Here is a 15,601-nt window from a genome sequence, read left to right as displayed (position 1 = left end):
ATTTATTTATTTATATACATTTATATACATGTTTGTATGACTATACATTAAAAACACACTCATACATACGTGTATACCGTAATGGGCTCTTTTGGACCAAACCTACGTCAATCTACGTCAATGCTATAATAAAGTGAATAGATGGTGCTTGAGACAGCGAGGCGGCTAAGTTGTAATTAGTTCTACGCGGTGGGCTCAATCCTCCCTCGGACTTAGGCTGTTGTAGCTTTGTCAACAAGATCCTCAGGTTATTTTTCCTGCCCAAACGCAGTAGTCGGAGGAGGTTCAGGAGTCTGGAGAAAGTGATCAGTTTTATAAGACGGTTACAGTGTTTCAGCTAGCGAGCTTTACTGCCATCACTCCCATCATGGCTGTTCTGCGAATAGTGTATAGGTTACCGGTATCTAATGGTGATTATCAAATAGGCGATGGATGCTTCTGCCCATTGAAATCTAAAATCCCTTTAAATCCCAGACATTAATGGTTTTTTTTGTTTGTTTGGGGTGACTTGTATGCGAACCCGAAAGCCTTGCGTCTTAAAGAATAATATATCATAATAATATATATTACTATATAATATACGCCGCCAAAGTTCTGGATGTTATGCGCAATACCGAGAATGGAGGCCATTGCCTTGTAAATTTTTACTAGCTTTTTTATATAGTTTTTAATATATATATATATATATATATATATATATATATATATATATATATATATATATATATATATATACACGTTATATACCGTTATTCTTAACCATTTTTACAAAAAGATGCAGATTCAAAATAGGAGGGGGGTCAATATAGTTACCAGGCACCCCTTTAGCCCAGCATATATTTGCACGTTATTGGTAAATGATATTATATTAAATAATATAATATATGAAAAGGAATTGTGATGACTAAGGATTCACCCCAATGGCAATTTTAAAAATCATCATCAGTCAATCGACTTTATTCATTTCTATCTTTAAACTCAATATCTGTGTTTTTCGATATAAATAAAAATATTTATAAATGTTACATCTAAGAAATAAAACAAGCTTTTGTTTACATTATTATGGATACATTTCTGTTCCGTTTCACCAGATTGTATTGTGCTCCCTGCTCTTTTGCCTGTAATTTGTTGGATTTGTATGAATGTGGTTAACACATGCATGACAAATATACATTAACACATATACAATAACGCATACATAACACATATACAATAATGTGTACATAACACATATACAATAACGCATACATAACACATATACAATAACGCATACATAACACATATACAATAACGCATACATAACACATATACAATAACGCATACATAACACATATACAATAATGCGTACATAACACATATACAATAACACATATACAAGAACACATATACAATAACGCATACAGGCACAGCAGGCGTGGAGGTCTCTGCCCTTGAGCTGGCGTCCGGCTTTATGGTATTTTTACACACAGATCTGGGCAAGAATGGTGGGTGAATGAGGGCTCCCCACGTGAGCTTACACACCGAGGAACTGTATGTTGTAACTTTAGAATGTAGCCCAAAAGCTTTTGTGTATCTCTGTCCGGGTGCCGCAATCTATAAAGCGTCCTGTTCTTATCAGGGGTGTAACTTCCACGGGGCAAGAAGGGCAACTGCCCCAGGCACCGCAAAGTGAGGGGCTTGCTTGAGCTAATACCCCTAGGCTCCCTTCCATTTCCAGATGCGGATGTGACATCAGCTCAGGATGTGACCTCTGACCCTCTCCCAGGAGCCCTACTTAGAGCCATTGTTCTTAGAATTGACTTGCCTTCTTGGCCATGGTATGTGTTCGCTTTAAAGCTGAGCAAAGAGCAGCGTCTGCTTGGCTTTCCCTGTTGTAGTCGTTACCATGCGCCGCCGTAGGCCATGTTTAACTTGTAAAGTGCTGTAAAGTGCTTTTAGGACATTGGTGCAACTACATGGGTCATGGCATATGATCCCACTAACATGTGGCATTCAGGTGTGTGTTCTTGTTACAGGCATACCTGGGCACTCTCAGGGTTTACCCCCGAATCCCAGGGTTTTTGCCCCCATCTCAGGGTGAAGGGGCGGGAGTTTCCCCCGGAGACCCAGAGAAGCGGCACTTCACCCGGAGCCTCCAGGCGAAATCTTGATCTTCCCGGTATGGTTTCAGGCTTGTGTTGGATGATGGGGTCCGCCACCTACAAACATACACAAGAACTCAATGAGCTGACCCTAAGATATTAACCCTTTAATGGCCCGTTGTGAAGCAGAGACTAGCCAAATATGTTACCCAAATGGCTCTAACACCGGCCCTCATGGAAACACTTAACCGAGTCACCCGCATTCAAGCAGGGATATCAGCATAGATGTATGCCTCAGCCTTGATGAGAAAATAAAAGCAAGAGACTACATTTCCCAGAATCCCTTGCATACAAAGAAAAATAAAAAAAGCAGAATGTGAATGTTGGTGGGGGGAATGTGTGATAGGGGGGTTGGGAAGGACCACAAGGAGGAGCTATGGAGGAGTGTTGCATGGTAACAGGATTTTAAGCAGGACTGACAGCAGGAGAGTGAGAGCTTCGTGAATGTGTATGAATGAAAACACTCGAGTGATGTTAGCGTGTGTGCCTGTGCATTTAATGCGATTGTTTACGTGTTTGCTGCCACCCGGGAATTGTATCCCACTCTCGCAGCACGTCACTCGCTTTGCAATGCAACTCCCATTATGCTCAGCTAAGCTATTTATGGTCTTTTAGACCTGTGCATGTCAGGGGGGCTGGATCTTCTTGGTCTCCCCTTAATAGTGCAATAAGGGGGGACCACTGAAGTCTTCAAGGAGAGACAGAGGGCCAAGGGCACTGCCACCTCCCCACCAAAAACATGAATCGTCCGGGTGGGTGCTGGGTGTCACTGTATGCACGCCACCCAACTGTCCCACTTTGCAAGGTACAATCCCGCTCTTGGCGCTCAATCCCTGCTGTCCCGACGAGTTCTACCTCTGTCCCGCTTTTTGGGACAGAGGTAGAGCTCGTAGGGTTAAGAACCGCAAAATACACATGTGCTAATATAGACATGCCTAAATCATGCACACAAAGAATGAATGAATGGCCATGCCCCCCCCTCGTAATAATATAAACGTAATTATTATAGAAAGAAGAATGTAGAAGAGATGGCGAGATAATCACGGGGAGACTGGCAGCTATGATAAGACTAATACTGACCTTTTTGCGGCTGTTATCATTTTGTTTTCTTTTGTATTTTAATAATTTCACTTTTGATATTTGTGTATAACCTCATTATAATGATAAAAAAAATGATTGAAACGAGATACAGTTAACCCCCCCTCCCTAAGTCTCGAAATCCCAATTTCTATTAATTTGGCGGTCTCGCTGGCTAAAGTCACTTTGCCCGGGGACACTTGGACTGTCAAAAGATTTCTGTGTATAAAGCCCCCCTGCGGTGACGTTAATCACAGAGAAGGGGGCTTACAGCGGGCAGTTTGTGTTGAATGAATGCCTTTTGAAGATGCCAGCCATTAGGTGGGGAGAGAGAGGCTTTGGGGAGTTCGGCTGGGGTATTGGGGTGGACTTATTCTGCTCGAACAATAAAACTAGAGGCTTAGAGGGGATGTGTTATCTCACTGAAAAAGTAGTAGATACATGGAACAGTCTCCAAGCAGAAGAGGTAGAGATTAAGGGAATTTAAACATGCATGGTTATGGCTTCACATCTGGCGAAAGCCCTTGCTTATATGATCAATCGTTTCTATGCAAATGAATTAAAAATATAGATTAAAATACGGGAATTAATAGGCAGCCACAGAGTGGAGGCGTCCAGGGAGGGCACGCTGCGGCGCTTGGCTTGGGTCGCTTGTCACTTTGTGTGATTATCTGCTTGCGCGGATCGACTCGTGACATTTCTGGATCGTGGGCTCTATTACTGCCATTTATTTCGATGTCTTTTACGCTGGATGAAAATCCTCGTTTTCTCTGTTATTTCAGTGACAGGGAGACCCGCGTGTCGCTGTATTATTACACCCTCCGCGACACCACTGCGGGGATGTATTAATAGAGGAGCTATTTCCGACACCGCGATCCTCGTCATTGGGACTTGTGCGATTTGCGCAATAATGGTGGTTTCATCCAAGGGCCCAGTTTACGCTCGCAGTCCGGCTCCAGGACGGGAATCCTTGTGAAATGTATTTTTATTTGCTGTTTTTATTCTTCCAGTGATTTTCCACGCAAAGATTGTGATAATTGTCAACATCGTGATACACCTCCTGCAGTGTATAGCAGCGGCCTTATTGAACATCTTCCTTCTCCTTGTGTTTGTGAGCCAGTGTCAGTGTGTGTGTGTGTGTCTGAGCCCCAGTGTCAGTGTGTGTGTGTGTGTCTGAGCCCCAGTGTCAGTGTGTGTGTGTGTGTCTGAGCCCCAGTGTCAGTGTGTGTGTGTGTGTCTGAGCCCCAGTGTCAGTGTGTGTGTGTGTGTCTGAGCCCCAGTGTCAGTGTGTGTGTGTGTGTCTGAGCCCCAGTGTCAGTGTGTGTGTCTGAGCCCCAGTGTCAGTGTGTGTGTGTGTGTCTGAGCCCCAGTGTCAGTGTGTGTGTGTGTACCCCAGTGTCAGTGTGTGTGTGTGTGTGTGTGTCTGAGCCCCAGTGTCAGTGTGTGTGTGTGTGTGTCTGAGCCTCAGTGTGTGTGTGTGTCAGAGCCCCACTGTTCAGAGTGTGTGTATCTTGAGTGCCTACTCTCACGGTATCTCTACTATCACAATGTGTGGATCTGTCCCGTGGTCCAACCTGTCACAACGAGTGCATCTCTTGGTCACCCCTGTCATAGCAATGAGAGCATCTGTCTCACAGACCCCACTCCCAAGTGTGTATTTATTTGAGTCCCGCCGTATCACACACTGTGACAGTGGGTACTGAGAGGTATACACAGTGTGGCCCCTAAGCTGCTTAACTAGTGTTATTGCCCTAATGGGGCAGAAATCCCTGTGCCTCTCTTTCTTATTGTGATGTCTCTCCTTTCTGGTAGAATGTGTTGTGTAAATTAATTGTATCAAAACACAATGCTATCTAAAACGAAAAAAAGGGGGCACCAAAGAGTATTTTTGTCCGCGGTGCAATTCGATCTTGGACCGGCGCTGGTTGGGATATTCATAGTGTGGAGATCTGTATGACTGCCCACTGTCCCCACTATCATAGTGTGCTTACATTGTAGTCCCCGCTGTCACAGTGTGCTTCCCTCTCAGTCCCCACTGTCATAGCTTGCTTACATTTTAGTCCCCACTGTTACACTGTGCTTCCCTTCCAGCCCCCCCGTCACAGTGTGCTTCCCTCCCAGTCCTCACTGTCACAGTGTGCTTACCTCTCAGTCCCCATTGTTACAGTGTGCTTACCTCCCAGTCCCCACTGTCACAGTGTGCTTACCTCTAAGTCCCTACTGTCATAGCTTGCTTACCTTTTAGTCCCCACTGTCACAGTGTGCTTACCTCCCAGTCCCCACTGTCACAGTCTGCTTACCTCTAAGTCCCTACTGTCATAGCTTGCTTACCTTTTAGTCCCCACTGTCACAGTGTGCTTACCTCTAAGTCCCTACTGTCATAGCTTGCTTACCTTTTAGTCCCCACTGTCACAGTGTGCTTACCTCCCAGTCCCCACTGTCACTTTGTATCTCACGTAGTGTCCCAGCTGTTACTTTACATGCCCCTGTGCCCCCGCTGTCCCACCCTTTGTGTCTGCCTCCTCCTCTCCCAGCTGTCCCTGTCACTCTGCCCCCAGTCCTGCCCCGCTAACAGTCACAGCGGTCATGGCACCTGAGGCAGTGGGTCTTTTCACAGGCAGGTCCCAGCTATACGCAGTCTATATGTATGGGTGTCTCATGTGTGCCTCCCTTCTGTCTTGTGGGCTCTGTCTACCACTGTCCGCTACGAGTCCTCCCCGCTTCTACCCCTCTACCCCTGTATCTGCTTTTCCCTATTTATGTGTATTCTTCCGATTTTAATTACTTCTTCATTGTCTGTCTCTCTTCCTTCGCTGCGCTCTCCTTCTGCCTTACTGTCTAATTTCTATTGCCTCCTCTGTAACATTTGTATATAAATAGTTTCTGCCCTTTATCTTGCTGTCTTTTTCTTTCTCGCTTTGACAGCCTCGCTCTATATATAACTCAAAGATATAAATACTCGCAGGCCTGGAGTGTGTATAGTGTATTAATGTATACGTGTATCGGTGCATATTATATTATAATTATATTATATTATATACTACGTGTTTTTTATATAATGTGAGACTGAGGGGATAGGTACTCGTAGTCAGTAGCGTCATAAACCTCTTCTCTTTGATTTCTAGCAACAGAGTTTCCTAAAACTGTTTATTTTATAGATCAGAAAGTTATTATTACTTTTTAAAATGCGTGTTTCAGAATTCATTGTTGTGTTACCATATTTCTAAATATATATGGTATACTATTTACTATTTAGTCCAATTGTGTATTAAATAATAGAGTTCCCTACAGATATATTTAAATATAGTAGATCAGATTTAATTTAACTGAAACCAGGAATATATGTTTAACATATATATATATAATATATATATATATATATATATATATAATATATATATAATATATAATATAATATAATATATATATATTATATATAATATATATATATATAATATATATATATAATATATATAGTATATATATATAATATATATATATATTATATATATATATATATATAATATATAATATATAATATATATATAATATATATATTATATATTATATATATATATATATATATATATAATATATATATTATAATATATATTATATTTAATATATTATTTTTTTTTTCTAAGATATATATAACATGTTCCAAGATACTTTCCTAGATAGAAGAAGCTTCAGATATTGGGCTGGGCGCCATCTCACAAAGCGAGCCAATTAGGGCCCCATAAACATGTCAGTTCCCCGTTTTAATAACATTCTGTTTTCCTATATACATTGTTCAGGGCGTTAACATGTATGTGGAGGACATGTATACAACCCTGAAATGCATCGTCCAAGCTCCTCTCATCCATTGCAAATGATCCATGAGTTTAAAGGCTCCACGGTTGGAGGCCACCGGCGCGAGGCTTCTTTGGGCACTGAGATCATATTTGCAAAAATAACCCCCAACCCGTCCGTCTGGTGGAATCTTGGCCAGCAGCTCCGTAAAATATGGGCCATTTCCATGATATTCAATCGTTCACGCGCTAATCCATAAAATCCAATTAGCCTGCCTTTCAACTGTAATTAATTCAAGCAGCATGGACATGAAGTACTTCTCCCATTATTTTGTGGGTACGCTTCCTGCCGCTGAAGGACCAAGCAGGGGCCTGGGAGGAAACCGAGACAGAAATCGATTTTCTGAACTATAATAAAAAAAAGCGCATGTTCTGCTTGGCATGTAATGTGAAATGCGTTGGAGTCCATTTAACGCAATGTGGTTTATTCTCTACAACCCTCTTTCTTCTACTTTTCTCTCCTTTCTTCTTCTTCAGTGTTACTCTGTCACGCTCTCTCTGGTGGTCTCTGCGACCAGAATGTCTATCCCTTCCTGGGAACCCTAATAGTCCACGAGCTGGACCCTGAATATTTCCAGCAGCAATTTCCGTCCATTAAAAATAATTACGGTGAGTTAACAACAGATGAAGTCAACGCCGGTACTCACCGGGGCAGGTTGGTTGCGGTTTTTTGCCTGTAGGTGGCAGCAAATAGCTGTAGGGTACAAATCAACTCAAAAGCAAACCCAGATATTTTCACCTTATTTTTTATTTACTTTTCATGTTCTTGTTTAAGATATCTTGGTATCTATTAAGTAGCATGTTCCGATATCATCCAAGAGCTTATGATGGCTTTGAGTGTTATCTCATCTTTGTCAGAGACTATTGACTACCTCGCCCACTCGTATTCGCTTTTTGTTTGACGCACCTACGCACATCTTCTGTTTCACGTTCTTTCTTCGTCTTTTTTCTTTTTTTTTGATCCCCGGACCATCTATTTTTAATGACGTCTATTCCCACTTCTTCGTATCTTCTTGCAGGAGTTGATCGCACCGACCCTATCACGTTCCGGGCCAACTTAGAAGGCTTTCCCGACCTGCCCGGATGGCTGCGTTATACCCAGCGATCCCCCTTTCACGAAGCTTTTCTGTACGGCTCCCCAACAGAGCCAGGGAAACAGATTATAGAGGTCGGGGCGAGCACCTTGTGAAACAGATCCTAGCGCTTAGACGCGTTCTGCAGTCACCACCATTCCATTCTGTCTTTCAGGTGACTGCCTATAACCGTCACACATCTGAGACCTTCCGAGAGCGGCTGATTTTCAACATTGACCCTACAACAGGTACATGCTATGCCCTAAACATCTCGGGCTCCCCAACGTAATCCTCACCCCTCACCTTCCAAGGAGGAACCCAACAATTTACCTTCTGCGCTCGATCAATCACTTTCTAAAACCTGAACCCTACCATTATTCGGGTTTACAGATCGGCCATCTCAACGCCCTATTTCTTATCTTGCCATGTTTTTTTTCTCCCCATTACCCGACGATTTTCCCATCTTTTAATGGGTAGCGCAATTGGCTCCTATGGCGTCTTTAGGACGCTAGTTGGTTTTTCGTTGATTTGGTGGGTTTCCTGCTGTCTCCATTTTTTTGTTTTGCTCTCTTCACCTCCCCGCAGGATTACAGACCCCATTCCAGGCAGAGTTTTTGATCCGGAATTTGAACATAGAAGAGATGCTTCCTCCAGAAACCCAGCTTGATTTCCAAGCGCCTCTTCAAGATGTATGGGGCCCCCAGCGGCTGACTGTTGTGAATATAACGTCTGCATTAGACAGGGGGGGACGAGTACCGCTCCCACTGCGAGGACTCAAAGAGGGGTGAGTTCTTGCTCCATGCTATGTATATGATACTTTACCATACTCAATCGCACCCAGCGCGACCGCCATTACTCTGCTCTCACAATGCTGTCGAATACCTCTCCAATGTCCAATGTAACAGTAACCCCTTCCTACGTTTTACCCCACCTAGGGTTTATATTAAGGTGGGGTCTGATGTACCCTTCTCGGGGTGCCTGCTGGAGTCCCAGAGCCCTCACGTACAGAAGCTGTGTCAGGCGGGAGGACAGCCGATAGTATCATGTTATGACCGCTTTGCCGAGTATTTCGACATAGACTGGTGCAATGTCAGCCTGGTGAGTATCAAGTACCAATCCATGTGATACTGTTTATGACCACCAGGTGTCAGCAGAAGCCAGCGTGCGCTAACACCCCATTTACAGAAGAGCTCCTCAGACTTTGCGCCGCTAGTATCTCCCAGCATTGTCAAGATGGCCTTGAAATGGGTGCAGGACTAAGTGGGAGCACAAGGAGCTTATTGGCAATTCATCCTAGTATTTTCATTTGGTTTACAATGAAATATTGTAAGCTTGCGAGCCGAGCCTCTCCGCCTAATGTATCGGTTTGTCTTAGTCTGTCAATTCTTGTCTTGTCAGACCCCTTGAATAAATGTATTGTATTACGCGCTGCGTAAACTGTTGGCGCTATATAAATAAAAGATAATAATAATAATAATCTATATAAATATTTGTTACGTTATATCATTATGGGAGTTCAGTACTTGGAACTTGTATCTTTTGCATTGTGGGGCCACCTAGTGGCGAGTCGTACTTACTACAGCCCATGTTGAGTCAGGGATAGCACGGTCACAGTTGCTTCCCTTATTATTATTATATTCATCTACCTGGGGTAGCCCTGTCTGCATGTTTTACTGGTTATAGGTGATGGCTCCCGAAGACACGGAGAAAGGCGGATAGGCCCGGGAAGGGCATTCCAGAGGATAGGGGCAGCCCTTGAGAAATCTTGTAGGCGCGCATGAGAGCTAGAAATCAGAGGAGAACATAGAAGGAGATCATCGGATGAGCGGAGAGAGCGGTTAGGAGGGTATTTATAAATGAGTAAGAGAATTGTGCATGTTTTCACCTTTTAATGCATTTTACAGATATCTGACTCTGAATCACCCTCCGTGCGTCCTGAACGTGGCTCGGGTATTCTAGATGATGGAAGTGAGTTTAATCCACCCTCGAAGACGCTGGAAGACACTCACTACCTCTCTGATTACCTGCTCACTATGCTCATTCCCTCCTTAATTGCGTTACTCCTCTGTGCGTTCCTTTGCTACATCATGTGCTGCCGCAGAGAGGGGATGTAAGTATAAGAAGGCGACCCTGGGGGCTGAGGGACAAGGATCTTCGTAAGCAAGGATTAGCATGTGTGTGCGTGTCAAGATGCGTGTGAAGAGGTCCCAGGGCTCAAGGAGACCATGTTCGGGGGGGGGGGGTTGATAGTCCTGGTTTGGAAGACTCAAGATGACCTTTTCTGCTGTTCTTTTTCAGACAAAAGAGAGATGCCGAAACCTCGGAGTAAGTACAGATTGCATAATGTATAGATCAATCAGCGAACTGATTGCTATGGTTTATATAGGGCCATATATATATATATATATAATATAAAAGCGGGGGAAAGAATAGGAAGGAGTCCGCTCCAGACTGTGTGACCCTGAGAATCTGCCCCTTCTCCCTGAGACCCCGAAATTGGGGCAAAAACCCTGCGACTCAGGGGCAAACCCTCATAGTTCCCAGGTGTGTTAATCAGCCAGGGCATGCCATGAATGCCCGTCCCTTTAACTACAAATAACTTGTCTATAAGTCGTAGTGTGTCCTATATATGACTTGATACATACATATGTTATATGTTATATGTTGTGTGTAACACAGTCTGTATGTCACGCAGCATCCAGCTAATTCACCAGCAGAGTATCTTCTCCAACACGGAAGAACTACGGCACATGGCATCAAACCGCGACGTCCCGCGTCCTCTCTCCACGCTTCCCATGTTTAACGTCCACACGGGACAGAGAGTGAACCCCAGTGACCTGTGTGAGGACAGTTCCCGTGTGCCTCTCATCCTCTCGCAGCATTGAGCTCATCTACTTTCCCGGCGTAAAAAGGTAAATAGCAAAATACCGTATTTTAGAAGTGGTAAGAGGGGTATTATTGCATCGTCCACCAGGGGGAGACATTACAGCACACCCCGCATTTCTCCCAGTGGGGTAATGACATTGACATTGAAGGGGTCTGGCAATGGGGCCAGGTGGCCCCTAGACTACCCACAGCGGGCTATCCCCCGGGGTCTGGAACTACATCAGCTAGAAAAAGCACGTGTCTGAATCCCCCCATCAGGATGGCACCACTAAGAGAATATTACATCATAAAGCCTGAAACTACCCCAGTAGTGAGGGGGGTGCTATATCCCTGAGCCTTAAACCCTCTCTCAAAGTTGGTTCCGTACAGGAGTCATACAGGAGAGTTTTATTCTATTGGATAAGAAAAGCCCAATGCCTGGAGTAGAACGAGAAGAGACCTGGGCCACTGAGCTAACACTCAGCTGATAGTTACAGACCTGTTGTTCAGTCGCTCTTCTCCTTTCACAGGTTGAATGATATGTAAGGGGCCGATGTGAGGATGGCCCGGCCTGGAGAGCGATTTCTGTGTGAGCGGCGCGGGCGACATTTTATTGCATTGCGTGACTCTTGTTCTGGTAATAAACAGGCAAACGAACGACTTAACGTCTCTCGTGTCATTATTTTCTCTTCTGTGTCCTGCTGGTCCAGAAACATCGGCCTTACCATAAAAAAAGAAACATATATAACCTTTATGTAGAGCCGGGGCGGCTGATAGGACCGTTCCATTGGATGCAGCGATGATGAGATGAGGTTCCATATTTATTTGAGTTATTATCATAAATACCCCTCATGACACGGCGAGGCTTTATACCCCGTAACATGCTAAGCCTCACATAAACCCCCAAATGGTTCTGGGGCATGGTCCTTTTACTCGCTCTTCTGCGCGGGAAGGAACTCATCTCATCTCCTGTCCGCCTCTCTCTTCATTCGTCTGCCTCGTGCTCACTATGTTATTCTTCCTTTTTCTTTACCTTTCATTCCTCTCTCCCTCCCCTGCTTCTTCATGTCTCTGTCAGGGTGCCCCCCATGCTGTCTCACCAAGTGTGGGCCATACCACCACCCAGAATCCCACCAACACCCCCTTTCTACCAAATCTATCGTCCCATCCAACGGGTTCCCCTTCTCATTCTAACACACGCGATTTTGCTATCATCCTCCTCCATGTTTGATTTGTTATGCGTTGAATGTTTTAAGTGTTTTTTTTTCCTGTAGACTTTTTTCTCAAAGTTTAAAATGTAAGAAGCAGGCAGACAGAATTCTGTCCTATCCCCCCCCAATGTTTTTTCTCTCCCAAATGGCCTCTTCTCATTCATTCTCCATCCTCTCATTCCCACCCCCTCGTTTCCTGTTTATATAACACTTCGCTGTCTGACACACACAATACACACTCTGTTTGATACACAAACAGCGTTTTTATGTAACCGTCTTTATTTTACAACGTGGACCCTCCAAGATCAATAGGAACACATTCTGATTTCTGTCCAGATCTTCATTGGAACCAGTCCTGTGTGTTTTAACCCATTCAGTGACTAGCAGATAATCCACAGTGGTCACAAGCAGCCCCCTCTGGTGCTCAAAGAATGGAATAATTAAGGACAGATTATGAGGGCAATGTTTGCAAGCGGTAGATAAGTGGAACAGCCTCCCAGTAGAAGTGGTAGTGGTTAATACAGTGAGGGGATTAAACATGCATGGGATAGGCATACGGCTCCTGAATCTAAGACGAGACCAACGACTGATTAAGGTTTGAGTTTTTACAGCAGGAGAAACGGGCGACTAGACGGGGGCCGTATGGGGCCGATCTGCCAGCACATTCTGTGTAAAGAGAGAGGCTTTGGGAGGTCAAAGTCACTTAATGTTGAAAATAAGCACACGTGGCACAGGGGGGCTTTGGGGCTTCTGGGAGGATCTGCATAGCAGAGAATCTAAGAGGTTTTTGTGGCTGGAGTTAGAAGGAAGGACTGCTGAGAAGCCGAGCAACACCCAGGGGGGTATTTATGAGAACAAATGCTGAGCAGCCTATTATTATTTTCATTTTATTTATATTTATATTTTTTATATAGCGGCAACAATTTCGGCAGCGCTTCTTACAGTCCGTACATTCATAGTGTCTGAAGATGACCCAATACATTAGATAAGGATGGTCCTGCTCCGAACGTCCCTCGTATATATATATATATATATATATATATATATATATATATATATACATATATATACACACTACGTGCCATTGGAACACAGGAGTGATGGGAGTGATAAAGGGACTCTGTACGCCTATGGAGAGATTCCATTAAAAATCAGCTGTTTCCAGCTACAATATTTACAACATTAACCCCGTCTGCGCTGGATTTCTGGAGAGAATTTGCATTTCTTTCTTAGTATATATATATATATATATATATATATATAGTGATACAATATAGCTCTGCGCACGCACTCACAAAGACAGACAATTTCAGAGACACACACTACTACAAATACATCGCTGCAAGCATATACACACTGATACATATATCATTCTGCACAAATACCGTACACACACACACCGTTCTCCCGTTCTGACCCCACAAACACACTGACACCATTACACACCCAGAGAAGCGGATTTAGCTGCCGTTTTGCACAACTATACAGAAACACTTTTTGCACAGACTGATTTGGACAGAAATTTGGGGTTTTGCTGACTGAAGGTTGGCCCTGCACAATGCATACTTAAAGGGGCATCCGTTTAGTGCATTATTTACCAGTTAAAAGGACACAGAAGTAAATCACTTACCTTTGGGAGAAGTTCCAGCTCCAGAGCTTCACTGCACCAGATCCTCCACTGTTCAAGTCTCAAGCCACATTTGGCTACCTGAATCAGCCAATGAGCGACAGGAAAGTGCTTCTATTGAAACCAATGGGAGTTCTTACTGCGCATGCGTGTGTGTTCTGGGGAGAGATTCTGCTCAATCTGAAAGCATCTCCATGAAGGAAGAAATGATAATTGAAGGGGGCACTCAGCTATCATACGCATTAACCTGCATCACCCCAATTAATCTATGCATTATGCAGGGCAGCTCATCCCTTGACAGAACAGCACCGTGATAAAGATCCGGTTTTGCTTCCCTAGAGACCCCAAAAAGGAATCATTTGCCAACCCAGAAAACACAAATATTTGTCGCTTTGTCAATACAAACCCTTAACTGTATTCAAAACACGCACAAGACAAGAGCGCTTTATATAAACGTTTCACATCCCCGCGCCGAGTCTCATTCCCAGACAATGATGCATAGTTACAGACATTCTTGCACATTGATACAAACATTCATGCACATTCCAAAACAGACACAAACAGAAACACACAACAGACATGCAATAGAGACAAACGGAACGGACGCCCGGTGGGGAGAAGATCCATAGGAAAAGCTGGACAGAGAGGTGTTATAGCAGGACACGCCATGGTGTTCACTATATTTCTGTATAAGATCCCAGTGCTTCGTTATATCCGACAGTTCAGTTGATTAAAGATCCCCGAGCTACGGAGTAACCAAATAAATTAGCCACTTTGTTTAATCCCTAAATAACTTACCTCTGTTACAATCAGCGCATGAATATTCCTTAAAATCTCACCTGAAATCGAAAATTTCTATACGTTTTGTATTAAAATAAAGAAGGTGGCTGGGGGGGGGTTGCCCAAATCCTGCCTTACGATGAAGACGTCATTCTCTGCATTTTAATTGTAAGCTCCGAGGGTTAGAGATTGCAGTACATTGCACATCGCTGCATGGTCCACTTCCTTTTTTGCCATTTAGATTGTAAGCTCTGAAGGTTAGAGTTGCAACAAACTGAGACTCTCTGCATGCTATAAACTCCATCCGAGCTGCCATTCTTTTCCCAGCAAAGCATTATGGGATGACCCAGTAGGAGGTTTCAGCAACCAAAGGAAGGGTGTGTTTAATTCAACCTGTGTAATCCCAGTAAGAATGGTTTGACCGGTAATTGGAAGACTTTTCCGGTGTTTCCTGTGGTCCATATTTGTTCAATGGACTCTTTGGAGAGCTTTCTCCATCCAGTGGCTCCTGAAGGTACCTTTCATGTATTTGGCCCCTGTGTATCCTCTTTATGAGCCCTTTTGATCCATTTTGCCATACAGTTGGACCCGTGGGTTCTTCAAGGGCTTCCTCCAGGCTCCTGCTGGTGGGGTTCTTTCCCAAATCCACTGGATGCTGTAGGTTCCTTGGGTCTGTGGGCTCCTCTCTCCGTTCTGTAGGTCCTATAGGTATGTTAAGTGATGGGTCGCTTTCGGTCTTCTTGTGGACACTGCCGTCCTTAAAGTCACTGGCTTTTTGGGTACCCTTTTACAGACACATCAAGTTCTTTAGGCGTCTGTTCCCAAGCGCCGTGCTGCCTTCCTCATCCCTTTCTGCGGAATCTTTCATCCAGCGGCTTGCCAACGATCCTGCGATCCTCTGAGCGCTTTTCTCACACACTGGTCTTCTTGGCACTGCCTTGTCTCACATACTCACAATCTAGGTCTTTTGCACCTT

At 44.0% G+C, this 15,601-nt stretch overlaps 1 protein-coding gene across 1 annotated transcript; it reads left to right on the top strand.

Moving 5' to 3' along the window:
* The first annotated feature begins 4,765 nt into the window (after positions 1-4,765).
* On the top strand, positions 4,766-11,665 carry LOC128470909 (alpha-sarcoglycan-like). The gene is made up of 11 exons (XM_053452764.1): positions 4,766-4,868; positions 5,840-5,863; positions 7,547-7,678; positions 8,089-8,237; positions 8,318-8,390; positions 8,728-8,926; positions 9,078-9,240; positions 10,047-10,252; positions 10,441-10,467; positions 10,838-11,054; positions 11,538-11,665. Exons 1-10 carry the CDS (start codon positions 4,766-4,768, stop codon positions 11,025-11,027), a joined length of 1,266 nt encoding a protein of 421 aa, XP_053308739.1. The 3' UTR covers positions 11,028-11,054; positions 11,538-11,665.
* The last annotated feature ends 3,936 nt before the right edge of the window (positions 11,666-15,601 follow it).

This window comes from Spea bombifrons, chromosome 13 (genome assembly GCF_027358695.1).
Source record: "Spea bombifrons isolate aSpeBom1 chromosome 13, aSpeBom1.2.pri, whole genome shotgun sequence".
In the NCBI taxonomy this organism is placed as follows: domain Eukaryota; kingdom Metazoa; phylum Chordata; class Amphibia; order Anura; family Pelobatidae; genus Spea; species Spea bombifrons.
Note: the sequence above shows the minus strand (reverse complement) of the source record. Positions and strands in the feature narration are given on the sequence as shown.

Coding starts and splice junctions, on each gene's coding strand:
- LOC128470909 (XM_053452764.1), top strand. CDS start 4,766: ATGTGTGGATCTGTCCCGTGGTCCAACCTGTCACAACGAGTGCATCTC. Junction 7,679..8,088: donor GTCCATTAAAAATAATTACG/GTGAGTTAACAA, acceptor ATCTTCTTGCAG/GAGTTGATCGCACCGACCCT. Junction 10,253..10,440: donor TGCTGCCGCAGAGAGGGGAT/GTAAGTATAAGA, acceptor GTTCTTTTTCAG/ACAAAAGAGAGATGCCGAAA.